Source organism: Vidua macroura, chromosome 10 (assembly GCF_024509145.1).
Source record: "Vidua macroura isolate BioBank_ID:100142 chromosome 10, ASM2450914v1, whole genome shotgun sequence".
Lineage (NCBI taxonomy): Eukaryota > Metazoa > Chordata > Aves > Passeriformes > Viduidae > Vidua > Vidua macroura.
In genome coordinates, this window is record NC_071580.1 from 21,297,624 (window position 1) to 21,325,162 (window position 27,539).

Here is a 27,539-nt window from a genome sequence, read left to right on the forward strand (position 1 = left end):
CCAGGAGGGGTTTCCTGCTGCCAGAAATAGAGTGGTGTTAAGATAGGAAGGGAAGGACGACACAGACGTAGATAAGGCTGGGAGGACGAGCCAGGAGAGGAACCCTGGCTGCTGCGGCAGCTGGGCTGCTCCCTTGGAGCTTGGGTAGGAGCCTCATCCACCTGGGAAAGACCAGGGCAGAGCCACAGCTGGGTCCTTTCCGAGATGCCACTGCTGGGCTTGTGGCATCCATCCATCCATCCATCATCCATCCATCCATACCTCTGTCCATCCACCCATCCATCCATCCATCCATCCATCCATCATCCATCCATCATCCATCCATCCATCCATCCATCCATCCATCCATCATCCATCCATCCATCCATCCATCATCCATCCATGCATCTATCATCCATCATCCATCATCCATCCATCCATCCATCCATCCATCCATCCATCCATCCATCCATCCATCCATCCATCATCCATCCATCCATACCTCTGTCCATCTGTTTATCCATAGAATCACATAATCACAGACTGGTTTGGGTTAAAAAGGACCTTAAAGCTCATCTTGTTCCACCCTCTGCCTGGGCAGGAATATCTTCCACTAGACCACATTGCTCCAAGCCCTGTCCAACCTGTCCATCCATCCATCCATCCATCCATCCATCCATCCATCCCCATGGTGCTGGGCCTGGGCCAGTGTTTCCAGACTCTGCATGTGCCTGGGGACACAGGGACAAGTGCTGTGCTCTCGTCTCCTCCCCACACAAAACTAGACCCTGACTGGGGCTTCAGGGTGCCAATTCCCACATTTCAGCCTTCATCCATGAGGATTTGACTTGTCACTAGGAAAACTGGGCTGGAAAACCTGTTTCTTGAACTTCCAGGTGCTCCTCTTCCTCCAAGCACTGACTCCATCTCTCTGCATTTTCTTTCCATGCTCCCCTGCCTTTGAGTCTGGTACCTGCTACACGTGGGAGATTTATTTTTTTCCCCATTTTTTGGGAGATAACCCAGAGGTAGTGAGCTGTGCCTGCAGCCCTGTGCCTGCTATTGCACCCTGGGTGCCCCAGGGGTGATACCAGCAGGTGATGGAGCAGAAAAACAAGGAGATGAGGCTGGAGACCCCCACGTCCCCCTCCCCACATCAGCCTCCCGGCTCTGTGCCAGTCGGAAGATGCCGAGTTCCCTCAAAAGAATGGGAGCTTAATGTCCCGGAGCTAATAAGCAATTTTCCCCTGCACCTGCCTCTCCCCGCCGCCTCCCCTCCGGCCATCTGCCGTCTCGGGGCCTCTGGACTCTGCACCGACAGCCTGGGGCGCCCGGGGCTGAGACGGGGCTGGTGTTTCACTGCTTTGGGCCTGGGGGTGCTCAGTGTCCCCCTAGGGATAAGCCGGGGTGCTTTGAAGGGGGAGTTCGGCCCCCTGATGGTTTCCTCCATCCCTGTGTCTCCCCAGGGAGGTGGGTGACAGAGCCCAAAAGGGGAAACTGAGGCTGGGAAAGCAGCAGGGAACACCCAAAGGTGCCGAGCTAGACACGAGCTGGCAGGAATTGCTGCATCCACAGGGAGCTGGCATCCCCAGCCAGGGGGGTGTGAGGATGGAGGACACAAGGAGGGAGGAATGCAAGGAGAGAGATGTGAAGAGGAGATGCAAGGAGGGGGAAGGTGAGGAGGGGGGATGAGAGATGGGGGATGCAAGAAGTGGGATGTGAAATACGAAGAGGGGGACATAAGGAGGGGGATGTGAGGAGGGGGATGTGAGGAGGAAGACACGAGGAGGAATGTGAGGTGGGGAATGAGAGGACAGGAGTGTGAGGGGGGATGTGAAGGGGGGGATGTGAGAAGGAGGATGTAAGGAGAGGGACACAAGGAAGGGGGATGAGAGGAGGGGGGATGAGAGGACGCAGAATGCGAGGCGAGGGGGATGCAAACAGGAGGAATGTAAAGAGGGGCATGCGAGAAGGGGGGGCCCGAGGGGGCAGAGCAGATGGGGCCAGCAGGCTCGGGGTTGCCCCGGCCCCGCAGACAAAGGCTGGGGCAGATTTACGGCCCGGGACAGCTGGCGGGCAGAGCCGCCCCCCCGCCCGCAGCTGCCGCTCCCGCTCCCGGCCGCGCTCCTGCGCCGGCGGCGGCCCCGGGGCGGAGCGGGGCGGGACCGGCCCCACATTCCGGGCATAGCAAAGCCCGGCCCGGCCCCCGCGGCTCCGGGACGCTCAGAGCCGCCGCAGCACCGCTCCGCTCCGCCATGCCCCGGTGAGTTCCGCCGCCGGGACCCCCGACCGGCACCTGGGACCCCCCGGCACCGGGAACTTCCCGGCACCGGGACCCCCCTGACCGGCACCGGGACCCCCTCGAGCGGCATCGGGACCCCCCAGCACCGGGAATCCCCCGGTACTGCCGCGCCCCCCTCCCCCGACACAGGGAACCCCTTAGCATTGGGACGCCCCCGACCGGGATCGGAACCCCCGACCGGCACTGGGAACCCCCCGGCACGGGGATGCCCCTCGGGGAAAGGACGCTCCCCTGGCACCGGGAATCCCCCAGCAGGGATTGGGACCTCCCTCGGCACTGGGACGCACCCGAACCAGCAATCCCGGGACCGAGACCCCCTTGGACCGAGATCCTCCCGGCCGGGACTGGGACACCCCTCTGGGGCTGGGACTCTTCGACCGGGATCGAACCCCTCTGGCCCAAGGAAGCCCCCAGTCGGACTGGGATCCCTCCACGGGAAAAGGGCGTCCCCCCGGAACTGGGACCCTTCTCCCTGGGACCGGGACTCGCCCCCTCCGGCACCTGGACCCTCCCGGGGAAAAGACCCTCTCCCATGCTGGATCCACCCCCAGGGACTGGGAACCTTCCTGGAACCCTCCCAAACGGGACCGGAACATCCCCACGGCATCTAGACCCCCCCCCCCCTCGCCCACGGAAAAATCCCAGGACCCTCACCGGGACCGGGACACCTCTGCAAGACCAGGACCTCCATGTCCGGGTCCGGGGATGGGGGGGTCCTATCCATCTCCCTGTGACTCTGTGCCCGGTCCCGTGGGGCTGCTTTTTCCCCCACTCCCGGGCCAGTGCCAGTCCCGGCTCCATGGGGCACCAGCTCCGGAGCCAGCCCCAGGTGGCAGCCCCGGCCCCGGGCGCGCTGAGAGTGCCGGTGCTCGGCCACCCCACTGCGGAGGCTGCTCCGCTCTCCCACTGCCGCCACGGGCTCCCACCCCTCGGCACGTCCGGGCCACATTCCTGGCAAACAATCCCGTGTCCGTCAGGATCCGGACTCTCCTGCCGCGACTGCTTCGCAACAACCCCGTTTCTCCCTCTTGCAGGTGTCTCGGCGTGCCCAGTTGCTGTTGAGGTCCCCCGGGACGCCCTTCTCGGGTGGAAACGTGGCTGTGCCGCCGGCACGGACGGACATGAGGACGGCGGAGGACTCAAACGGGACGGTGCTGCACCGCCTGATCCAGGAGCAGCTGCGCTATGGGAATCTCACGGAGAACCGCACTCTGCTGGCCATCCAGCAGCAGGCCCTGCGCGGCGGCGGCGCCGGGAGCCCCCGCTCCTCCCTGGAGAGCCTGAGCCCAGAGGAGAGCCAGATGGTGCAGCAATCCACGCGGCAGGAGCCGCAGGGCCAGGAGCATCACTCCGACCACGTCTACTTGGAGAACAGCGTCTATCGGCTCTGCCCGCCCAAGGGCGAGGAGCTCCCCACCTACGAGGAGGCCAAGGCGCATTCCCAGTTGCTCGCCTCGCAGCGGGGAGCGGCGGGCGCGGGGCTCCGGGCCGAGAACGCCCCGCGCGGGGCCGACAGCGGGGCCCGGCGCCCCGACGAGGGGCTGAAGGAGCTGAAGCACGGCCACGTGCGGTCGCTGAGCGAGCGGCTCATGCGGATGTCGCTGGAGCGGAACGGGGCCAAGGCGCAGAGCCCCATCAGCGCTTCCCACAGCTTCCCGCAGCTCTCCCGGCAGCTCGTCCCCCTGCGCGGGCAGCACCCCGAGGGCACGGAGCCGCGGGGACCGCCCCCGGAGTATCCCTACGTCATCCCTTCCCAGGACGCTTACCTGGCTGAACCCCGACCCTGCTCCCGGGAAGGTCCTGGATTTCAGCATCCCGAGATCAGGTAAACTGTGGCCCCTGGGCTCTGCTTTTGGATGCCTCCCAGGAATGTCCAGGATGGACACTTGGAACTTGCAGGATGTGAAGGGCAGTGGGGGCCCAGAGCAGCTGCTTTTGTCCTCACTGGCCCAGGCCATGGGGGTCTGCCGGGAGCCCCCCACTCTGCTCCTGTCCCCAGCTCCCCCGGCATGGCTGGGCTTTTCCAACCAGTGCCGACAGTCCCATTCCCACAGCAGACCCTGCCTCATCCCCACGCACTAGGAGGGAGCTGGGGATAACTTAGGGGATAATCTAGGAACTGGAAGCAGCCCAGGAAACAGCTAAATGTGGAATAGGTATGGGGCAGGGTGGAAAACAAATATGCTCCCTGCTCCATGGAAACCCATCTCATGGTCCTGAGCTGGGAATGTCCATGTAACTTGGAATTGCTGCTGAGCAGAGCCTGGGCTGGTGCCAGGTGGTCTGTGGTTCCTTTGGCAGCTCAATGCCTCTGGCAAAGCCCCAGGGCGACTGTGAGATGGACATCTTGGGGTCCAGGCATTGCCTAGAATTTGAGGAGGACTGGAAAGAACCTCTTCCAGCATGGAAAATGATGGGAAGAAGGGAACTGGCAGCTCAATGTGAGGGCACACTGCTCCCAGCCCTGCTGATCTATCCAGGCAGAGAGCGATAGCATCTCCAGCAGGAAAACCTTCTCCTTCCAGGGAACAAAGAGGGGAAGGGGAGCTGCAAGGAAGATGTATTTATTCTTCCTTGCTCCTATATCATCCCGCAGGAATGCAGGCCCTTGGCGGGCAGCCCGCAGGGGAGCGCAGCAGGGCCGGGCCGTGCACAGCCACCCTGCTCAGGGTATTCCAGGCAGGATGTTGAGGTGGGATGCTGGAGCAGTGGCACAAGGGGCAGCCAGGCTGGCCTGGCTCCTCCAAATATAAAAAGGATACATCCATAGTTTGGCAGTGAGAACCTATGTCAGGAGTCTTTGCTTTGCGTAGGAAATAAGGAAAATGCCGGCTTCCAAGGTGCATCCTATGCCAGGCTCCTGCAGCATTCCCAGGAAGAGAGGGACCTGGGGGGTTGGGAGCCCATCCAGACCCACTGCCCAGGTCTTGGAGGGGTCAGGTCAAGGAATCCCTGCAAGATGGGATTTGTAGTTAGAGAGCAAGTGCTTCCCAGTTCTAAAAAGCAGGATCGGCACTTCCACCTCCTTTGAGATGACTTGCTGGGAGGCACTAGCACGTGCTTGATGGGATGCTGGAGCTGCAGCCAGCTCTCCCACCCTGCCAAACCTTGACACCCCCTCCTCGCTCTCTGCAGGGTGCTGCCCACCTCGGTCCCAGCCGCGTTCCTGCCGCTGTGTCCGGGCGCGCTGGGTCCGGCCGGCGTAGAGGCCCTGGTCAGCGCCCAGGCGGTGTCGGCCGGCAGCCGCCTGGCCCGGGCAGACGCCGTCCTGCGGGAGAACGAGAGGCTCCAGCGGGAGAGCGAGAAGCTGCGGCGGGAGCTGGAGAGCTGTGCCGAGAAGGCGAGCCGCATCCAGAAGGTGAGGGAATGGTGGCAGCTTCCCGTGTCCCTCCTGCCCGGGGCGATGCTCGACCAGCTGCCGTGCTAATTCGCCCCCTTCAGTGATTTAATCCTTTCTCCTCGTCCCTCTGGCGGCTTGTTCCCCTCGGAGCAGCTGCAGCACGGCAGCCGGGATTGGGGAGAAGGAGCCCATTCTCCAGTGGCCCTCTCCCTCCGCCTGTCCCCCCATCCCAGCCGCCACAGAAAGTCCTTTGTGTGGCCGTGTACAAGGGGCGGCTGTTCCCCGTGGCTGGGCTATGGCAGAGCCAAAGTCTGTGGAGAAACTCTTCCATAAGAGAAAAGACCGAAAAAATCAGTTTTCCCCCCCAAAATATGTGCTGAGGGTCAACTTGGGGTGCACTGAGCTCCTCCAGCAGCCCAGGTTGGGCTGAGCACCCCGGCTGGGCTTTGGCTGGCATCTCCCTTTCCTCATTCCATGAATATCTAACCCTGGCTTGTCCCTTCCTCCACCCCAGCTGGAGAGCGAGATCCAGCGTATCTCGGAGGATTACGAAAACCTCGTCAAGGCGTCTTCCAAGCGGGAAGCCTTGGAGAAAGCCATGAGGAACAAGAGAGACTGTGAGATGCGACGGCTGCAGGATTTCAACCGAGACCTGAAAGGTGAGGGGACCCTCTGTGTCCACATCCCCATGGATGCTCTGTGTCCCCCAGCTGTTTCCATGGGAAACCAGGCTTTTCCCCCTTCCTCCAGCCAAAATCTTGTATTTAAATCTTAATTGGGTTTGATTGTTTTGTACCAGAGCGGTTGGAATCGGCGAACAAGCAGCTGGCCAGCAAGACCCAGGAAAACCAGGAGAGCAGCCAGGGCAGCGTGGCCAAACTCCTGGCACAGAGTAAGTCCTGGGGGACACCCATCCTTGCCCGGCTCCCCGTGGCATCTGTGAGCAGGGCTCGGCTGGAGGAGGAGGCGGGTGTCGGGCGGCAGCTCTCGCCCTTCCCCAGGGAGGATGGAGCAGTTCTTGGCGCTGGACTCGAGCCATTAATCCCGGCGGCCGGCCGGCGGCGTGACCCGCATTCCCCACATTCCTGCCGCAGCTCCGGCTCTTCCAGCACCAAGCCCGCACTCCCGCCCCACGCCAGCCCGGCCGTTCTCTCCCTCCTCCCTCCTGCACTTCGCAGCCATGCCAGCCTGGACTTTTTTGGGGGAAAATGTACTAAAATTTTAGCAGAGAGATGTGATGTTGGTGTTAGTAGGAAGAATTGCATCCCCTTCCCTAAGGTGGCTGGATTCACGCCAGGCAGGTTTCACCCTTCCTGAGCTAAAATTTAGGTTGGAATGTGGCACGTGGAGGCTTTTGGCCATTTGCCCAAGTGGCTGGAATGCCCCTGACCCCCATTTGATAGAAGATCTGGAGGAAGGGGTGGCATGGCCAGATGTCGGGAAGCAAAGAATCCCCACTGGGCTTCGTGGACCAGCCTTAGGGAAGCCAAATGTCTGAGATTTGTGGGGCTCCCTTGCAGGCTACGAGCACCAGCAGGAGAAGGAGAAGCTGGAGCGGGAGGTGTCCCTGCTGCGCAGCGCCAACGAGGACCAGCGGCGGCGGGCAGAGCTGCTGGAGCAGGCGCTGGGCAGCGCCCAGGCGCGGGCAGCCAAGGCAGAGGCCGAGCTCCGGAAGAAACGAGCCTATGTGGAGAAGGTGGAGCGGCTGCAGGCAGCCCTGGGGCAGCTCCAGGCCGCCTGTGAGAAGAGGGAGCAGCTGGAGCTGCGGCTCCGCACCCGCCTGGAGCAGGAGCTGAAGATGCTGCGGGCTCAGCAGGTGGGTGCTGGCGAGCCACAGCGGCTCCAGCAAGGCACGGCGGGCGCTGCGTCTTCCCAGTACCTCCTCATCCTCACTGGGACTTTGTTTTGGCTGCTGCAGAGGCAGGCGGGCACCGCAAGCGGGGGGACGCCGGAGCTGAGCGCCCACACGCTGTCGGAGCAGCTGAGGGAGAGGGAGGAGAAGATCCTGGCACTGGAGGCCGACATGACCAAGTGGGAGCAGAAGTACCTGGAGGAGTGCACCATGCGTCAGTTTGCCATGGACGCCGCGGCCACGGCAGCCGCCCAGCGCGACACCACCCTCATCAGCCACTCCCCACGGCACTCCCCCAACAGCAGCTTCAACGAGGACCTTCTCCTGGCCAGCCATAAGCACCAGGAGATGGAGAACAGGTAGTCCCACCTTGCCAGAGGCATTTGGCCCCCATCAAGCTTTTTGGTTGGGCAGTGCCTGGATCCTCCTCTTCCCATCCAGCTCCTCTTCCAGCTTCTGCCTTTCCTCCTCTCCAGATTAAAAGCCCTTCATGCCCAAATCCTGGAGAAGGATGCTGTCATCAAGGTCCTGCAGCAGCGCTCGCGGAGGGACCCCAGCAAAGCCCTTCAGGGCTCCCTGCGGCCGGCCAAATCCGTGCCCTCCATCTTCGCTGCCTCCGCCGCCCCAAGCTGGCCAGGGGCTGGCCAGAGTGACCGGTCATCCGAGGGCAGCTCCCGTGGCAGCACAGGTGAATAGGGACACCTGCCCGCTCCCTACCTTCACTTGGCGGTGGGGACCTGCTTGCAATTTTCCCCTGTGGTTCTGGACTTAGAGAGCTTGGGGAGGGGTGATTCCTCCAGGACCAGCCAGCAATCACAGGATCTCAGAATGGTTTGGGTTGGAAAGGACCTTTAAGCTCATCTTGTTCCACCCTCTCCTATGGGCAGGGACACCTTCCACTAGACCAGGTTGCTTCAAGCCCTGTCCAATCTGGTCTTAAAAACTTGAACCCCTTTCCTTGAATCCCTAACAGAGTCTCCTCCAGTAGGCAAAGCCACCACTGAGGGGACAGCAGTGTCCACTGTCTTTCCTTTGCCATCCCACTCAAAGCATGGCAGCAAGGACGGCAGCACGCAGACAGACGGAGCGGCCGGGAGCAGCGAGCAGGGCGAGGGCACCGGAGCGCTGGGTGAGTCCCCTCGGATGGCACAGGGCAGGGAGCTGGGATGCCCCAGCATGTGGGCTCAGCATCCCTGGGACGGGATTTGCACAAGCATCAGCAATTTTTTAAGGCCCAGTTGAGTTGGGTGGGTTCGAATCCCTGCGAATCCCTGTAAATCCCTTCTTTCTCTGCAGAGAGCTCGGCCACTGCCAGAACCCTGGACCTGTCTGACATGGTGGAGATCCTGATTTAAGGCCACCCAGGGCTGCACGGTGGCCTCTCCACCCCTCCTGCCAGCATGTCGGGATGGAGAAGCATCTGAGAAGGAGGGGCCGAGCTGGGAGCTCAGCGGTGTCCCCTCGGCCGGTCTCGGCAGTGACTCCGGGGTGTGGGAAGGTCACTGTCCCCCTCGGTGCCCACATGGGTCCCTGGCTGCGCAGGGCGCGCTGGAGCCCGGGGACCCCGTGGTGGCTTCATCCCCATCCTGGCTCTATCCCAATTTCATCCCCATCCCAGCTCCCACTTCTGGGTCTTGGCCATCTGCACCCACCCAGGTGCTTGGTTTCCAACTGCAAAATCCCTCTCTGGTCGCCCGAACTGTACCCACAAGCTGAAGCCTCTGCACGAAGGCAGAGCTGGGAGGGATCCTCTGTGGGTCCCATCAACCACCCAGATCCACGTGGCCAAGCCAAGTACTGGGAGCACCAAGCTTCCACCACCTGCATCCTGCCTCTGGGTTTTCGTCACGGGCAGGCAAGGGCTTTGTGATGGGATGACAGTGAAACAAAAATGAAAGTGGAGGGGATGGAAGGTGGAGGAAAAGCAGAGTTGAAGGGCTCCGAGGATGCCAATGGAGGCGGCGGGATGTGCCGCTCTTCTCCTGGCTGCATCCCCCGGCTACTGGCAGCTGGCTTCTGCCTGTGGCCAGCGCCGACATCCTGCTCCTCGGAGCTTCCCATCCTTGCCCTTCATGTAAATATATATATTTTTCTTTTTTTCTTTCCCCTTTCAACGTGTGCATTTGCTGGCCAACTGCATTTTTTATTTTTCTCTCCCCAGACACGTAAAAAATGCGTTCGGTTCTCGTGCATTGTTTACAAAATGGAAAAGAAACAAAAAATTATGAAAGAGGAAAAAAACCCCCAAACCCCATGACTTAATATATTTTATATTAATATTGGTATTTCTTTTTAAGTATTTTTTTCGTGCTGTGAACTTTTTTTCCTGCCAAAGACGACAAGTTCTCGTTTGTGCGTTTTAAGTTATCTTTAAGTATTTAAACATAAACCTGGCTGTTTCGTTATGCCACCCTATACCGAGATTGCTGTAGCATTCCACTTGGTATAACAATATTTTAATAAAAAAACCCAAATAGTGATCCATGGATTCTCTTTTTTTCCATGCAATGCAGAGAGATGGAGGTGCCACCAGGGTAGGAGGGTCTGGGATTGCTGACCCCCTGGTTCACATGTCCTTCCCAGCTCCCCAGGGCAGAGAGATTTGGGGTGCAGCTGCATGGGAGAGGGGAAAAAATGCTCAAGAGCATTTCTGCATTCTCCAAAATCCCATTGGGATCCCATTCCCCTCACCTTCATGGAGGAAAAGGATGGAGTTGCCTTAAAGTGTTGATATGGTTTCCTTCCTGCTCTGGCATCCCTGCATCCCTGTGTCCTCAATCTTTGCACCCTGCTGTCCTTGATCTCTGCATCCCATAACTGCATCCTGATGGGATCCTCCTCCTCTTCCTCACAAAACCCGTTCATGCCCTCCTAAGCCCTTGCCACAGGGACTCCCTGATGTCTTCCAGCATGGATGGACCTGGTTCCCAAGCTCTCCTTGGCTTTGTCAGCCATCTCCAAGCCCTTCCCACTCTGCCTGGCTCCTTGGTCTTCCAGAAGACCAGAAGTTTTCTAGGGGTTGGACTTTTATTTTCTAATAACTGTGGCTTTAATGCTTCCCAGGGAACATCTCTGGGGACTCTGCCATCTCCAGCCAGGCCAAGGCTTTCCCTTTGTGCCACCCCTTGGCATTAACTCACCTTTTTTATCCTGCTGTCCCAGGGGACCAGCAGCTCTTGTACTCTGCAACGGTGTTTAAACTTGGATTATGCGGAACAACGGCATCAGAAATCAGTTTTGCTGCCAGCTCTTCCATGGAACTATGGAATCATGGAACCATTTAGGTTGGAAAAGCACTTCAAGATCATCAAGCCCGACTGTTAAACCAGCACTGCCAAAGCCACCACTAAACCATGTCCCCAAGTACCACATCTACATGGTTTTCAACATTTCCAAGGATAGCGATTCCTGGCCAGGATGCCTTGAGGATCACTGGTCTTGGTGGGACAGTGATGCTGAATCCCAGCTGAGCCTCAACCTTCCCACTCAGGAATCTGGAAGAAGTATGGCTAAAAAATGAAAATTTGGGTTATTCTATGGTCGTGGGACAGGTCTCCATCCCTGAGGAACAGGTTAGGGAGACTTGGAGCAATGCAAACCTTGGAGCTGGGATCCTCCTATGCAGCAATGGCTTCTCCCGGGTGTTGCAAGCAGGGAAAACAGCTCTGCCCATGCAGAAGGCTGAAAAGGACCCTGAAACGGGGCCAGGAATGGGAAGAACAGGGTGGGAAGCTCACAGGAACTGCTGAGGTCGGGAATATGTCTGGGGGATCCTGGTGGCCTCCAGCCAGGGCTGTACCTGCCCTGCCTCCCCCAGCTCCTGCCGCTCCAGAGCCCGGGAAGGCCGGCAGCATTCCTGGCATACCGCAGCTCTCACACCCCATGCTTTATTTACCCAAATCCGGATGCAGAGTAGCCTGGCTGCAGGTCTGGCTGTTTGCAGGGAGCTTTCTGGGACCACGGATTTAGGAATGGGCTCCTGTTGAGAGCTTTGCCCATTGATTCTCAACCCCAGGGCTCTCAGTCTCTGGCAGTCAGAAAAATGTACAAAGCCCACCTGTGGATACAGGAATTGGGCTGTAGGGAAAGAATTCCTAAATCCAACATGTAGAGCAGGAGGTCCCAGCTCCTCCTGCCACACTTTTCAAGGAGTTGTGTGCTTTGGTAGGGATGCTGTTCAGCTAGAGCGACATCCCAAAGGAGCTGCACACCTTGGCCATGGAAGCTGCTGTGGGGGTGGGTTATCACCTGCTCTGTCCCCACAGGCATTTCCGTCTGCCCTTCCCACACCGTCTCCCTGGATTTCACCATCGGCATTGCCTGGACCCACTGTCCTTTATCCCATGTCCCTGTCACCATGGCACAGCTGAAAGACCAGGTGGGAGCCAAACCTCCTGCTCCCATCCCTGTGATCTCTGTGTCCTTGATCCTTGCCTCCTTGTGTCCCTGCAGCCCTGTGTCCTTCTGTTCCTGTGTCCTTCATCTCTACATACCTGTGTCTAGGACACAGGGCTCCCAAGCCTTGGCAGGGGATGCTGGAGGTGCCTGCAGAGCTGCTGGCTGGGCTGGCACCTGGATGAGATTCCTCCTGCGGGCTGCACATCTGCCTCCCTGGAGAGATGGGAAAGGGCCAGCAGGCTCTGCTCCAAGTGCCACCAGTGTCACTTTGGTGGCTTTGGGTGGGATGCCCTATCCCGGGGCAGCAGCTCTTGTGGGTGACAGGGAGATGGCTCTGCTGCTCCAGGGCTGTCTGGGGAGTTCTGGTCCCTCTGTGGTCACAGTGGGCTGGGACAAGGCCAAGGATCTCCTTGGGGCTCCCTGGCTGTCCACCAAGCCTCATTCCCAGCCAGGAACACCTCATTCCCTTGGTGCCACACCACAGCAGCCTCTCTGCAGCTGTGGTTCCTGCTTTTCCTCATTTCTCTTTGGAGAACATTGGAACTTGGTCCTTGGAGCATCCTTGAATTTTGGTGTGTCCTTTGTAGGCCCTGGTTCCTCCTCCTCATTTCCTCTTGCATCCCCACTCATTTTCCACTTGCTGAATGCTCGAGCTGAATGGGGAAAGACAAGCGCATCACACTCTCCTTTGTATGGAAAACTGTTTAAAAACCAAAAAAACATCCTCACTGGAATTTGGGAGAAAGGGAATTTCACCCCCCCCTCCCCTTCCAAATAATCCCGATCCTCGTGGGGGAAGCCTGGCAAGGCTGTGGGCCAGCCCTGCAGCCGCTTCCCAGCAAACCAGTCAGGCAAACCGGGTGCTTTCTCTTGCCTCAAGTCCCGGCTTGCTCGTCGGACCGGCAGGAATGAAGCTCTCCCCGCTGGTCCTGCTGAACCCTTCCCTTCCCCCTCCCTCCCTCTCTCATCCCACCCCTTTCCCGGAGGTCCCCCAGCCTTCCAGGCTCCTCTCTGTGTCCAGAGCTTGTTGGTGGGTGCCCCCCGGGCTTTCTTCTGCCAGGGGGTCAACGCTCCCTTCCCGAATTCCTTTCATCAGGATTTGCATTCCATTGCAGAATGGAGCCAGCCCAAGGTGTCGCCTCCCTTCAGAACATCAACATGTCTTGATTGTTGCATTTCCCTGACCCTGCACCCCTCTGTCTTCGATCTCTGTATCCCTTCGTCCTCAGTCCTTGCACCCCTGTCCCCCTGGCTTCCCACGACCCTGCGAGGGGGTGGCTGGAGATGCCCCTGTGGCAGGGATGGGATCGCGGGATGGGGGTTGTTATTTAGGGGTTGGCCATGACACCCTCCGGAATGCTCCATCCACTCAGCCTTGGAGCATGTTCCAGCTTGGGAGCTCCCTCCCCATCGTCCCCAGCCCCAGGGCCACCTGAAACCCTTCCTCCAAGACCCTTGGTGGGTGGGGACTGTCCAGGTGTCACGGTGGGGCTGCCCAGCTCCTGCTCTCACAGCCAGGATCACCACCGGGGCTTTGCTGGGCTCAGCAGAAGCGGTCGGACCCGCGGTGTGAGCGCGGCGAATTCCTCATTCCTCTTCCCTGCGCTGTGCTGCCTGCCTGCCATCTTTGCATGCAAACAGTAAACAGGCTGTTATTATCCTGGATGCTTGGAATAACTGCGGCTATTTTTTCTCTTCCCAGTATTCTAAAAAGGCAAAAAATTCCCTGCGGTTTCTGAGTCAACTTTTTTTTTCCTCGCTCTCTTTTCTTTCCTTCCCACCACCTCTGTGACCTTGAAAAACCAGGCAGATGAGCTCCCTGGCTGTCTCTGCTCGCACCCGCTCCCCGGCCGTGCTCCGGCTGCCGCTCCCGCTGCTCCCTGTGGCCGGCAACCACGGAATTCGGGGCTGAGCCTGCTGGTGGCGCAGCGCTGGCCAGTGCTGGGCAGGATCCGGCCTGCTGGGCATCCTGCTCATCTCCCCTGCATGAGGAGCTAGGGATGCTCAAGGAGGTGTTAGGGATGCCAGAGGAGGATGGGGATGTTGGAGGAGCTGGGGATGCAGAAGGTACTGGGGATTCTGGAGGTGCTGGGGATTCTGGAGGTGCTGGGGATGTTGGAGGTACTCGGGATGCTGGAGGTGCTGGGGATGCTCAAGGAGGTTTGGGATGCTCAAAGATGCTGGGGATCCTTGTGATTCTGGGGATCACTGAGGTGCTGGGGATGCTGGAGGTGGCCAGGGATGCTGAAGGCATTAGAGGGGCTCCAGTGGGAGCAGATCACACGGACATCTGGGGCAGGGACATGGGATGCTGCTCCCTCACTTTGCATCCCCAGGAGCTGGAAGCTGGGTCCAGGGATGATGTGAGCAGCTGGGAGCTGAGAGGGACACAAGAACAGCCTGACCATCCAGCCCTTGCAGGCAGCAGGCATTCCCTGGTTCCCTCTACAGGTCCCCTGACAGGTCTGAGACTCCTTCCTTCCCTTTTCTGTCTCCTCATCCTCCCTTGGAAAGCTTCCCTGGACCAGGACCTTTGGCAGAGGGTGGCAGGGGCCAGACAGAGCATGGATGGGAAAGGGAAAGGGAAAGGGAAAGGGAAAGGGAAAGGGAAAGGGGAAGGGGAAGGGGAAGGGGAAGGGGAAGGGGAAGGGGAAGGGGAAGGGAAGGGGAAGGGGAAGGGGAAGAGGAAGGGGAAGGGGAAGGGGAAGGGGAAGGGGAAGGGGAAGGGAAGGGGAAGGGGAAGGGGAAGGGGAAGGGAAGGGAAGGAAGGAAAGGAAAGGAAAGAAAGGAAAGGAAAGGAAAGGAAAGGAAAGGAAAGGAAAGGAAAGGAAAGGAAAGGAAAGGAAAGGAAAGGAAAGGAAAGGAAAGGAAAGGAAAGGAAAGAAAGGAAAGGAAAGGAAAGGAAAGGAAAGGAAAGGAAAGGAAAGGAAAGGAAAGGAAAGGAAAGGAAAGGAAAGGAAAGGAAAGGAAAGGAAAGGAAAAGGAAAGGAAAGGAAAGGAAAGGAAAGGAAAGGAAAGGAAAGGAAAGGAAAGGAAAGGAAAGGAAAGGAAAGGAAAGGAAAGGAAAGGAAAGGAAAGGAAAGGAAAGGAAAGGAAAGGAAAGGAAAGGAAAGGACCATCCTGCTAGATGTAATGGCGGGGTTTTTTGGTTGCTTGCTGAGTTTGGTGGCAGCAGGAAAATTTGAGAGGTTTTTGGCAGGTCCTGGCACACAGGGCTGGACCCAGCATGGAGTGAAGGGCAAGTCCCTGGGGTGATGGGCCACGTCCACTACGGGGTGCTGCAACATGCTCTGGAATAATATCTGGAGGGAACCAGGGATTAATTAACTGGATGGAGAAAAACTGTGGTCATTAGAAGCTCGTTTGGAAGCAAAGGGGCTTGGAAGGGCACTTCCTCGGCTGGAGGGGGAAACGACATCCAGCTGCAGGAGACGGAGATGGCTGGAGCCATCACTCCAGGCAGGGAAAGCCTTTAAAAACTCACCCAGCTTCATTTTGCAGGTCTCTCTCTCCCAGTATAGAGTCATTGCACGCTAATGTTGCTCAGGCCATTTCAAGTGAAACTTCAGTTTCAAGTGTTTTCTCATACAGAAGTGCCTTGGGGTGTTTTGTGTTTTTTTTTTTTTTCTGGTTTTTTTTTTTTTTTTCCTTTTTAATTAAAAAAACTTGTCTTCTTCCTTCCAGGAAAAATTGGATGTTTGGCTTCTCTGCCCACAGCAGGGGAAACATTTCATTGTGATTTTCCTTTCCTCTCCTTCCCCCTTTGGAGCTGAAACTCTTCTGAATAAACAATCATTTAAGAATGTGTGTTGGTTAAGGAAAGAGAAGGGGCCCACTTTCCCAGAAAATCACAGAAATACTGAATTTTAGGGAAAACATTTGGCTTCAGGCCAAAGGAAAGTTTTAACTCCCGACACTTGAAATTGTATATGTACAAAGTTTCCTTGAAACATGGTGAGGGGGAGAACCACTTTCCTTGAATTTCCTAATTTTTCATTAGAGAAAGCTAGAGAATAAAAAAAATATCCAAGTTTCAGGGAGAAAAAACACAAACAGAGAAAGGCAGAATGTGAATTTTGGCCTTGATGGAAAATGACACAGGCTGGAAAATATTCCCACCCGCATTTTTACAGCCTTAAAGTGCGATCCTATTTTTTTTTCCCCTCTTGCATAGGGTCCAGCATGAAGTAACACTACCCAGCCTAGAGATCCCATGGCATGTCCCAGGAATTTGTAAGCAATGTTGTATTTGCCAAGTAAACAGGGGTCGGGACAGAGGGTAGGTCAGGGCCACGTGTGTCCAGAGCCACTGGAGAGCAGCTCCTGCCACTTTCGGGAAGGGAGGGCAAGCCCCCACCACCCTGACTGGCCATCCTGGAACTCCAGGCATGTCTTGGATCTACCAAAAGTTTAGGAGCATGTTTCCAAGGCAACCAAAACATTATTTTTTCCAGCTGCCTCAAAAAAAAAAAAAAAAAAAAAAAAAAAAAAAAAAAAAAGTGGAATTAGAGAAAAAAAAATGGAACCATCAGAGGAAATTCTAAGAAAATGAAATCAGATGGAAAACTGGCAGGCTGGTCCCTCTCCCTGGCCCTCCCTGAGGAATGCTGGATACATACAAGCAAGGAAGATGCTGGTGTTTGTCTCTAAGCACACCAGGGCTGCCCTCGCCAGCCGAGGCTATTCCTGAGCTGCTGCCCCATGCCCAGACCAGGAGTGGCTCCATCCTGGAATAGAGCCCCCATGGAGACGTTACCCCATGGCAGCTATTTTGGGTTGTGTCCCTGCAGAGTCGAATGTGTCTCCGGCACCCGGGCGGCTCCGTCCCTGTGGCCCAAACACAGCTCATCCTCCCCAAAAGCCCAAATATTTTGGTCCTTGTTCCTTCCTCTTCCGTCCTTTTTTCTCCCCATCTCCCTCAGTTTTGTGTCTGTTTAATCAGCAGCCTTGCTTTCCTTCCCCATGTTCAGCTGGCTCCAAGGCTGAGCAGTGCCTGGGGCCATCATGGTTTGGGAATGCCCATGGATCAGTGGGGAGGAATGCTCAGCATTGCCCAGCGCCCAGCACAGGGCTCACTGGCAAATCAGGAAGACTGGATTGCAAATTCCAGGAGTTTTTTGCACTCTGCTCTCTTGTTTATGGCTGCTTGCAGGATGTAATCCCTGCTGTCCTCCTCTTCTATGCCAGGCATTTGCTGGCAGTGATTCCCTGCCCTGCCACAGAGCTGCATCCAGGAGAGTGTGAGGGAAGCTGGGCAGACAATGCAGGAAAATCCACTCCAGCTTTGCAAGGTCCAAAACAGCTGTAAGGGAGGAGAAAACCCACGGAAAAGAGGGAAATGTGCCATGGCTGCAGCAGAGCTCAGGGAGCCAGCTCATGGCTTTGTGGTCAGGGGAACAGGAGTGAATGGGAATGGACATCTCCCTTGAGACTGCTGCATCATGGGCTGGCTTGGAAGGCTTGGAGAGAGCTTGGAGAAAGTGTCATTCTGTGATGAAGCAAAGCAGTCATCCCATCCCATCCCATCCCATCCCATCCCATCCCATCCCATCCCATGCCACCCATCACCCCCCTCGGCCTCCGCCTGCTTCCAGGCAGGAGAACTAGTCCCAGCCCTTCCAAACCACATGCTCTTCATGCTCCACCAAACACCATCCCCACTCCCATGGTCCAAAGACCATCTCCAGTCCATGGTCCATCTCCACTCCCAGTGCTCCCTGAAGGCTGGTGCCCTGCCAGGTGGGAGAACACTGAAAACAGCCCCAAAGCTGGAACATCTCCACAACCTCTCCTGGCTTCAGCACCAGGGATCATCAGGGCTAGAACTAGGGATCCTTGGGGGTGACTACGGCACAAACACTTAGGGATGGAATCCTGAGCATACAGGCTGTGGATCCTTCTGGCTGCCTACACACACACACAGAGTTATGTGCTGCACAACCGAGGCACGGCTCTGCATGCCCCGACTGCCACATCTCACTCACAGGCCAGGGACCAAAATCCTGGGATGACAAAGCAGGAGAATTCCAGGGTGAGCTCTACCACCATAAAACAGTCTGGAGAAGAGAGAGCTTTGGGGTTACCCGACTGCAGCCTTCCAGTGTCTAAAGGGGGTCCGAGAGAGCTGAAAAAGGACTTTGAACAAAGGCATGGAGGGACAGGACAAGGAGGAATGGCTTCCTGCTGACAGAGGGCAATGTTAGGTGGGATATTGGGAAAAAATTCTTCCCTTTGAGGGTGGGGAGGCCTGGCACAGGCTGCCCAGAGAAGCTGTGGCTGCCCCAACCCTGGAAGTGTTCAAGGCCAGGCTGGATGGGGCTTGGAGCAACCTGGGATAGTGGAAGGTGTCCCCGTGGCAGGGGGTGGAATGAGATGTGCTTTAAGATCCCTTTTTAACCCAATCCCCTCTGGGATTCAATGATTCCCTCCTTCAATGATTCCCTCCTGGAGACTGAATTTGCCAGGTAACCCCGTGTGCTCCCCACTTTCAGAGCATGACTAGAAAGTGCTGGCTGGCTCCAACGTGCCGAGGCAAGCGCTGCCTCTTCCTGCAGGTTCTGCAACAAACTGCTGCTGCTTTGCTTTTGTGCAACACCTGGAGCCTTTCCAGAGGCTGGCAGGTAGAGAGGTATGGGAGCCTGTGCCGGGAATGCTGCCGGGTCAGCCTGCGGTCCCGCACCGCAAGGCTCCTGGCACAGCGGGTTGGGAATGCTGCTGCACTCACCCCCTCCCCAGGAGCAGAACCAAGGCAGATTTTGTGATACCTTCTTTTATTTTATCCTGTTCTCAAACAGTTACCCATGGGCTGGGGGGAAACTCTCCTCCTGTATTCAGGTTTTGTGCAACAATTCCACAAATTCTTTCAAAACTCCCCAACTTTCTCAGCCTCTCTGCAATCTTGGGGCTTCACAGTCCTCCAAAATCTGTGGAATGAGCAGCATTTCCTGGTGTTGAAATGCTGATGTAACAGGCTGGTGAATCAGTGGGGATCTTTCAGCCTGAACCATGTTGTATTGCTGTTAGTGCTGAAGTTTTGCTATTTTAATCCACAAAGCCCCACACAATCCAGCCGGAGTAAATGGTGAGTAACCCTGCTGTATCCAGCGTCAGACCTAGGAACTGGGGAGAACTGTACTAATGCAAAACTATTCTGGTTCGTGGGACCCTGCTCCAAACAGACTGGATGCCATGCAGTAATCCTAGCAGTGTGTAACATTGTAAAGTGTAAAAATAGCCCTCGCCGGGTGTGTCAGAGGGGCAGGGGGAATTAGAGCAGCCGTGTTTGCCTTGGAAAGATGAGCTGAAAGCCAGCTATGGGCCTGGGGCTTAAATTCACACTCAGTTCTGGTTCCTGCCACATTACAGACACTAAAACAAGTTCGCTTTGCTTAATACATTCAGCCTGCACTGCCTTTTCCTGGTCTTTAAGTAACACCCATCAAACTGGGGTGCTGGTCCCTAACTGCTGGTCTCCTTCCCTGCCAGCAGCTCACCAAGGATGGGTTTGGCTTCTCCAAAGTTAGAGCTGCCTGCTGCCTTGAACCCAACTCCTCAGCCAGCAGCATCCTCATGTTCCCCCAGCTTTTCCAAGAAAAAGCTGACGCAGATGCAGATTGAGGAGCAGAGGCCACAGAGCCACCAAAACAAGGACGAACGAGTCCCCAGATGCCATGGCATGACATGGGGAGATCCTTGGAAGTGACAGAGGAGACCATCACCCCCAGGTTATGGCAGCCTGGTCACCGAGGGCCGAGTCCTGCTCAGATCCCAGCGTCCCCCTCCTCCAGGGTGAATGAACTCCAGTGCTGGAGTTTGGAGCGGACACTGTGTCCACATTCTTCAGCCCAGGGCCGGGAATGTCAGCTCCTGTCCGGACGCCAGGGGCTTGCATTCCTCCCCGATGCTGCTCCCAAAGAATGCCAGCCCAGAGGGTGCCGGGGAGAGGGTGCCACTTGCTCCGGGGGGATGAGGGGAGACACGCTCAACCCGCAGAAAAGCCGTTCCCAAGCTGGCAGAGCCGGGCAGGGGTTAGCACATGTGTGCTGCCGTGTGTTTACTAAACACTGCTCCCGGCGAGAGGGAATGGCTGGAATTCACCCCCTCGCTCCCTACCAGACCCCAAGGACATGCAGGCGGACCAAGGGAATTCGCTCCTCCAGCCTGTTGCCATGGCTGCATATTTTAGAGACTCAAGCAGTGAAAAAAATAAAAGAAGAAAACCAAAACATTTCAATGGGAGGGAAGAAAAATAGGAGGGGGAAAAATGCAGAAGAGTAATGAGAAGGATGAGCGAGTCCAAGAAATGTATTAGATCATCCTTAGAAACTGGTGTCTGAGGAGTTCTCCACAGCTCAGGCTGCTCCAATATTTACTGTGTGTTATTTAAACCATGACTCCTGGCACCAGCTGGGGCTCTGCAGCACCACGCGCTGCTCAGGAACGTTGTTAAAAGCTGGTCCCGGGCTCCAGGAGAGGGGCTGGAAGCAAAACATCCCTGCTGGCTGCAGAAGGTAGCCTGCTCCAGATGAGCTGCTGGCAGGATGGCAGCAGGGCTGGATCCTGAGAGCAGGACCCAGTGCAGAGCTGGCAAACAGCAGCGTGGGATATCAGCTCCAAAGTTATAGGATCAGAGCCTTGGAGAGGCTGAGCAAGGACAGGCAAGGGCTGGCTCCAGCATGAGAATGGAGCTGAGCCGAGCAGTGAGCCGAGCCTGAGTGAGGGTGAGATGCACACCTGCAGGCAGTGAGGTATCCTGGCTCCTCTGATCCTGGAGGGATTTGTTGCTCTCGGTGCACTGGGTATTTAAAGTCACTCTGTGGGCAGTTTTTTTATGAGCAGGTTTTGGCACATGGATTGCTCCCTGTGCTTCGTGTCTGTGGCACTCTGGGAAAGCATCCCTTTCTCATGCAGAGGCAGTGCACAGCATCGAGAGTCTGGAGTTCCCACTCTAGCCAGGGTAATGCAAGTCTGGCTCATGTATCCCTGTGGTACCAACTGGAGTTTCATGTATCCCTGTGGTACCAACTGGAGTTTGCAGGGGAGCCACAGGCATGCCAGAATCCAGCTGGATTTAAAACCCTGCAATGATCCGACACCTTTGGCTCCCATATCTCCTGGAGGAATCTGGATCTGCAGCAATGTTTATTCTCTCGTGGGATTCCCACTGTTAATTACACGATATGGAACGATGGTGCCATGGTCTCTGCTCCATGACAGGAATGCCAGCGCTGTCTGACCACATGCAAGAGCTGGTCTGGAGCTGGATGTGAACAGGAACTATTTCCCAAGGGATAAAATTAGAGAATCAGGTTAGGGTGGGAAGAGACCTTAAAGATCATCTATTTTCACCCCCTGCCATGGGCAGGGACACCTTCCACTAGCCCAGGTTGCTCCAAGCCCTGTCCAACCTGTCCTGGAACACCTCCAAGGATGGAACAGCCACAGCTTCTCTGGGAACCCTGTGCCATGGGCTCTCCACACTCCCAGGGAAGAATTTCTTTCCAATATCCCATCTAACAATACCATCTGGCAGTGGGAAACCATTCCCTCTCGTCTTGCCACTCCAGGCCCTTGTCCAGGTCTCCCTACAGTTCTCCCAGATCCCCTTTAGCTCTAGAAGGTGCAGTGAGGTGATCCCGGCCCCTTCCCTTCCCTTCCCTTCCCTTCCCTTCCCTTCCCTTCCCTTCCCTTCCCTTCCCTTCCCTTCCCTTCCCTTCCCTTCCCTTCCCTTCCCTTCCCTTCCCTTCCCTTCCCTTCCCTTCCCTTCCCTTCCCTTCCCTTCCCTTCCCTTCCCTTCCCTTCCCTTCCCTCTCCCGCGCCGACAGCGACACCTGGCGGCCCGCGCCGCCCCTGCACCCCCGCCCGGGGCCCGCAAATCCCGGGGGCTGGAGCCCGTCCAGGAAAGGGAACAGACCTGGGGAAGGGGCTGGAGCACCAGGAGAGGCTGAAGGAGCTGGGACAGGGGCTCAGCCTGGAGAAAAGGAGGCTCAGGGGAAACCTTCTGGCTCTGCACAACTCCTGACAGGAGGGGACAGCCGGGGGGGGTCAGACTCTGCTCCCCAGGAACAGGGACAGGACAAGGAGGAAACAGCCTCGAGTTGTGCCAGGGGAAGTTTATATTAGATATGAAGGGAAATTTCTTCATGGAAAGGGCTGTTCAGCTGGTGGAGTCCCCACTCCTGGAGTGACTTAAAAGACAGGTGGATGTAGCATTTGGGGGCATGGGTCAGTGGACGCCTTAGCAGTGCTGGGGGAACTCTTGGACTCTTTTGTCTTAGAGAGTTTTCTAACTTGAATGGGTCTATGAGTCCATCTCTAGATTGTATTTAGTCACCCATTCCCCATGGCAGAGCGTGGCAGTGGTGTTTTCCAGCCAAGGGCTTTTCCCCATCATTCATTCAGGAACATTTCTCCCTGGCTGGTTCCATTCTGCTCACAATAGTGAGTCTTTAATGACAACCCCATTGCATGTTCAGGACGAAGCTTAGAAATTAAGGATAGGGGATCTGTTGCCCCGTCCAGGAGGGATTATCTCATTGCACGGGCAGTGACATGCAAATATCACCAATTTAAAAGCAATTTTGCAAGTGAAGTGCATGTCCATACTGCTTTCACCCCATAAAAATGCCTGTGGATGGTTTTCCAAGACCTACGTTTTGCTTTTTGTGGTGTTCAAGAGATATTAAGCTGCAGAAAGTTCCTTTCCAGCTGACCTAACCCTCACCCTGCCCCACAAGGAGATGCCTCCAGTAGGAAACAGGGGATGGAATTCATTGCTGTGACCCATCAGTGTCCAGCCCTGTCACCCGCAGCTCAAGGAAATGCTGAAATAAGACCTATGGAAGTGGTTCAAGGTCAGACTTCCACTTCATAGGGAAAACCCAAGGAAATGCAGCTTATTTTACTCATGCAAGCCAAACAGCTGAGCACAGTGATTACAAAGCAAGAAAATGCCCAAGAATTATTGCCACAATGGAGACAAAATTTTAATCAGCTGCTAAAAATGTGTGTGGATCCTGCAGTCATCATCCAAACTAGGGCAAGACCTGGCCCGTGCAAGTTCTTGCTTCCAGGATCCCTTCTTAGTGTCTCTGGGACTTTAAAATATTTCCTAGCACATAAATGAAGGTGGGAATGCTGCAGGTTTTACAGAAGCATTTAAAAATATTTTGGATTTTTTTTTTTTTATTTTTTGAAAGAAGTTTTAATTGAATTACAGGTATACAGAACTTCATGTGGTGGGAGCTGCTGGAGAGCAAATGGTCTGGCCAGGATTCTGAAATCACCCAGGAATGGTTGGATGGGAGGAGGACAGGTTGCCTTTCCAAAGCCTTTTTCCTGACTCTTCCCACAATTTCAAAATGAAGATCTATGAAAACACACCAGCACTGAAAGAACAGAATAGAGCCAAAGGCACAAAGCATTTTAATGAGGCAAAAACATCCTGCTAAATCTTTTGGTTTATTGGTGTTGAGCCTGTTCCAAGCCCAAAGAAAAGGACTCCGAATCTATTAAAATAGTTGGCTTGTGGGATCTGCAATGTAAGCATGATTAAAATCCATCTATTTTTATCCATATGAGAATATATCAGCCAGAGGAATCTGTTTTTTTTTTTTCAGAAGTAGAATATATTTGTAAATAAAATATATATATTCAGTAAAATATTATATTCAGTAAAAGCATCCAGGTGAGCTCAGTGTGCAACAGCATTGCCCAGTGCTGGGAAGAGAGAAAGGTACCTGGGTCTGCAGCTTCCCAGCCCCTTTGTTGGTTGGTGCTGGTGACATTCCAAGAATTGTAATGCCATTTGCACAGAAAATGGGAGACAAGAGTTAGATCTCTGCAACCTGAAGAAATTCAGGCTTGCTCCTGCCCAGAGCAATCTAAACCCTGAGAGGAGTGGGAGAGTCCTGCTCTTTCCTGCTTCCAGTTTTGATGGATACAGAAGCTCTACAACCTCTTCTGCAGAGGGTGTGGCATTTGCTCAGTACTTCTTTCTGCTTCTCATTTATCCCAGTGAAAATGGGGATTTTAATACTTTCTCAGAGAGAAAGTCACATAAATATTTTCCACTTCCTGGGCAAATGCTCCAATTGTGCTTTTGTAGAAGAGGGATGGGATACAGTGACTCCTACAGTTAATTATCTCCATTCCTTTATTGTGTGTGGGCTCTGAAAAATCATGGTAAACCATAAACCAGCTCCAACTGCCAGAGCACAGGGAAACACTTGCATAAGTGACCTGTAAAACACAACCACATCAGTTTATAACTGCTGCTCTGTTGGCTTCCCAAGGGAAAAGGGGAAGTCATGGAGAAGACTGAGCTCTCTGAGGATGGGTGCTGTGTTTGGAGTCATGTGCTGAACTACAATGAAAGGTCTGTTGTTTGAGCAGAGACATAATAAAACCCCTGGAGACAAATTTTGAAGGATCATTTGCACTGAAAAGCCAACAAAAACCCAAGAAGGAGTAGGTTCAGGTGCCTGCTTTCCTTCTCCCTCTGACAGATACTCAATTTTCCCTCAATTTTTCCATTGAAAATGGTTTGATTTGTAATTTTCTGTCCTGATACCAACAGTCACCTGAGCATCAAGCTCTGATCGAATGCAGAACAAACTGTAACAGCATTATAAGCCGTGTTGTGCAACATCCATGGCACCAAATCCTGGCATCCATTGGCAAGGAAAACACTCCCAATGACACACAAACATAAGCCAGCAACCCCCGGGTGTCCTGGGGAGGGAAGAGGTGACACAGCCAGCCCCCAAACACAAACAATTTATTTCATATTTAGCAATATCGTGGCATGCACACTCCCCTTATAAGGCAAACACAGGAATGGCATGTGCCTTCCCAACCACATGCTGAAACCGTATTCCGAGGCTCTGCTCTCCCCCAGCCTCCCTTGCTTAATGCTACAGCAGCTCCAGCCAGCTTCATGTTCTCAGGATGTTTTTTCCATTAAATGCTACATTTCCAGGAACTTGTACACACATTTCCCTCTGCTGCTGTGTGACTTTTCCTCTCTCTGTATCCCAGCCCGAGCAGTCCGACTGCAGCAATGGAGCAGACAGCCCTTCCTTCTCCAGGGCAGCTTTATGGACCTGTGCGCACAATTAGGAAATAAATAAAGGAAAAATAGAAATCTGGTGCAAAGGGGAGCAGGTTGGAAGTCTGAAGGCTTTTATCTTTGCTTCAGTGCTATTCAAGTAACAGGGGACACTGGTCTTCCCTGTGCCGCCTGTTTATAGTTGAAGTAACGGGACAAAAAGAGTTTGTGAGAAGGTCTGTACATCTTAAACTTTGAAATTTCAGCTCTTCCCTCCCCTGGAAGACTCCACGGGTCAGTGCTGATTTGAGTGAAGCCATCTGTCTATTTATATTACTCAATATGTTGTCCATTCCCTCATTCTCAGTTCTCCACGTGCTTTGGGAAAAGGCATGGCAAATTCAGAGATGTGAGAGAAAATGAGCAGCAAGCCACCAGTTTGTTCCACCCTGATGAGCGAGGAGAACTGGAAATCCTGGGGCACCATGCTCTGTGAAAGACAGAAGTGGGAAACCCCTCGGGAAAAGGCAGGCAGTGAAGCAGAGCAAATGAATGGGTTTATCCCTACTCAGAGGTGTATGGATGCATCCTTGCCCATGGAAAGGGGTAAATAAATACTAAATAATGGGGAATACTAAATAATAAAGAGGTCAATCAATACTAAATAGCTTAGGAAGCCTGCTGCTTGCACAAGCTCAGCTGTGCCATCTTTTCCTAGCATTCCTAAATCTGAAGCTCCTCTTGCCCATTTCTAATGCTCATCCATGAGTAAATCCAAAGCTCCAGAGCATTTCTGCAGAGAAGCCTGGCGGGCAGAGGTCCTTGAGCAAATGATGAGCTGAAGATTCCTGGGCCACGGAACCAAGGTGCAGTTGTGTTGGAAGCCATCCAAACACTGAGGTCACCTGGTACTCGTAAAGGAGAGAAGCTGTTTGAAAGGAAGAATGTTGGAAGACTGATTGGAAGAGGCAGCAGGACTTCATTCCTGTGTCTGTGTGAAGGGGCCAGCTCTCCTCCCCAGGGAATGCTGCACAGTCACTTACAATCATAAAGAGGAGGTGGGAAAAGCCACCCCCTATCGCAGCAGCGTGTGCGAGCGAGTCTGGACAGGGAGCAGTCATTCCCAAAGCCCTGTCTCCCATCTTCCAGCACCCACATAAACGTCCCTATATCATGCGTCTTCCATGAGGCCCTCATGTATCAAATTCCTATCAGTGCCATTAATTGTCAGCTATTTGCTTTTACAGATTTGTTTTACATCCAGAAATGAATCCCAGCTCTTCCGTGCCTCTCGGGACACGGCGGTGGTAAATGCTGATACAGTCAGGCTGGGAGCACATGCAGTGAGGCATCCCAGTGTCTATCCAAGCAAAACTTTTCCATGTGAGTGCTGCGAGTTCACAGCTATTGCTAGCAGCTTGCCACGGACAGACTTTGTGTATCCTCTTGCAATATAATCTTCCCCAGAATGGTTTTGAAAGACCGTGAACTCGATCCTGCCAAAAATAGTCTGTGCAGCCAAAAAAAATCAACACAAGATCTTCAGTGTTTGAGCTGGCCTGTGAATTGCATTTTTCACCTTTTTCCAATGAGATGTTTCTTGACATCCATGAAACCTTCATTTGGCTTCTAATACCCCCAATTATCCTTGCAGCCTGCATTTTAATTACAACATCAGAGCCCAGCAAGCAATTGGCTTCATGGGCAAGGGGGGCCCAGCCAGGCCTGCAGCCCCGTGAGTGGCCGTGCACAGGCTGGCAGCTGCAGCCCAAGAATGTGTTTATTTGTGTTTGGTTTATGTGGTTTTGGTGACCTTTTGTTAAAATCAGCCAGTGGCTTCCAGGAGGCAAAGTTACATACTCACTGAAAAGAAATGCAGGGAAATAACCCCACACGGGCCCTTCTGCTGAACGTCACATTTGTGCTGAATATCGTGTCCTTATGCCCAAGGCAGGGCTGGCTGAGGTTAAGGTTAAAGTCATGTTTGTTATCCATGGTGGCCGCATGAATATTGTCCCTTTGGTCCTCATGAAGAAGGACAGGCCAGAAATCAGTTTGGGGAAAATGGGGCACAGTGGAAAATGAAAAATAGACCCCCATGTTGGGGTTCTTGTGGGTCCTACCACCATTACAGGCTGTTACAGCTGAGGAGTGCCCGTGTTTTTCTGTCTCTTCTTCTGACTCTTCGACAAACTCACGGATAAAAAGAGCTGCTTGTCTCCTGCCTGGTGCCTACACCACGTTTTTGACCTTGCTGGGCTCATCCAGCCTCCAGAGAGCAGCAGCAGTTTCTGCTTTCCTTCATGCTCATTGTGAGCGAAGCAGGGATCCCTCCAACTGATAAATCCATGCCAACACTCGGTTGGCTTTGTCAGTGCCTTCCCACATAAGCTGCCTGCTAATGCCCCCAGAAAAGGGCATCAAAATTTTGCTTGGTCTCTGGCTGGTGAGCCTCAGTCTTGGTTTTGATCACATCAGATACCACACGTTGTCTGTCTGTCCGCGAGTCCCTAAGTGAGGTGCATCAGAAACCACACGGAGTCTGGGATTTAGGCTACATCTGCAGGGCAAATAAACACAGATGCCCAGGCGCCGGCTTTCCAGGCTGAGGAAATGGCCT

General features: G+C 54.7%; 1 protein-coding gene across 3 annotated transcripts; it reads left to right on the forward strand.

The window, feature by feature from the left end:
- The first annotated feature begins 2,207 nt into the window (after positions 1–2,207).
- Positions 2,208–9,953, forward strand: AMOTL2 (angiomotin like 2). Of its 3 annotated transcripts, none has more exons than XM_053986722.1 (10): positions 2,208–2,242; positions 3,316–4,106; positions 5,417–5,639; positions 6,136–6,280; positions 6,421–6,513; positions 7,142–7,437; positions 7,540–7,832; positions 7,950–8,161; positions 8,447–8,602; positions 8,770–9,953. In XM_053986722.1, the coding sequence occupies exons 2-10, from the start codon at positions 3,403–3,405 to the stop codon at positions 8,826–8,828; spliced, it is 2,181 nt and encodes a 726-aa protein (XP_053842697.1). In that variant the 5' UTR covers positions 2,208–2,242; positions 3,316–3,402; the 3' UTR covers positions 8,829–9,953. The 3 variants fall into 3 exon arrangements, with proteins under 3 accessions (XP_053842697.1, XP_053842698.1, XP_053842699.1); XM_053986723.1 differs by having other exon boundaries at positions 8,459–8,602; XM_053986724.1 differs by having other exon boundaries at positions 8,462–8,602.
- Positions 9,954–27,539: the final 17,586 nt, after the last annotated feature.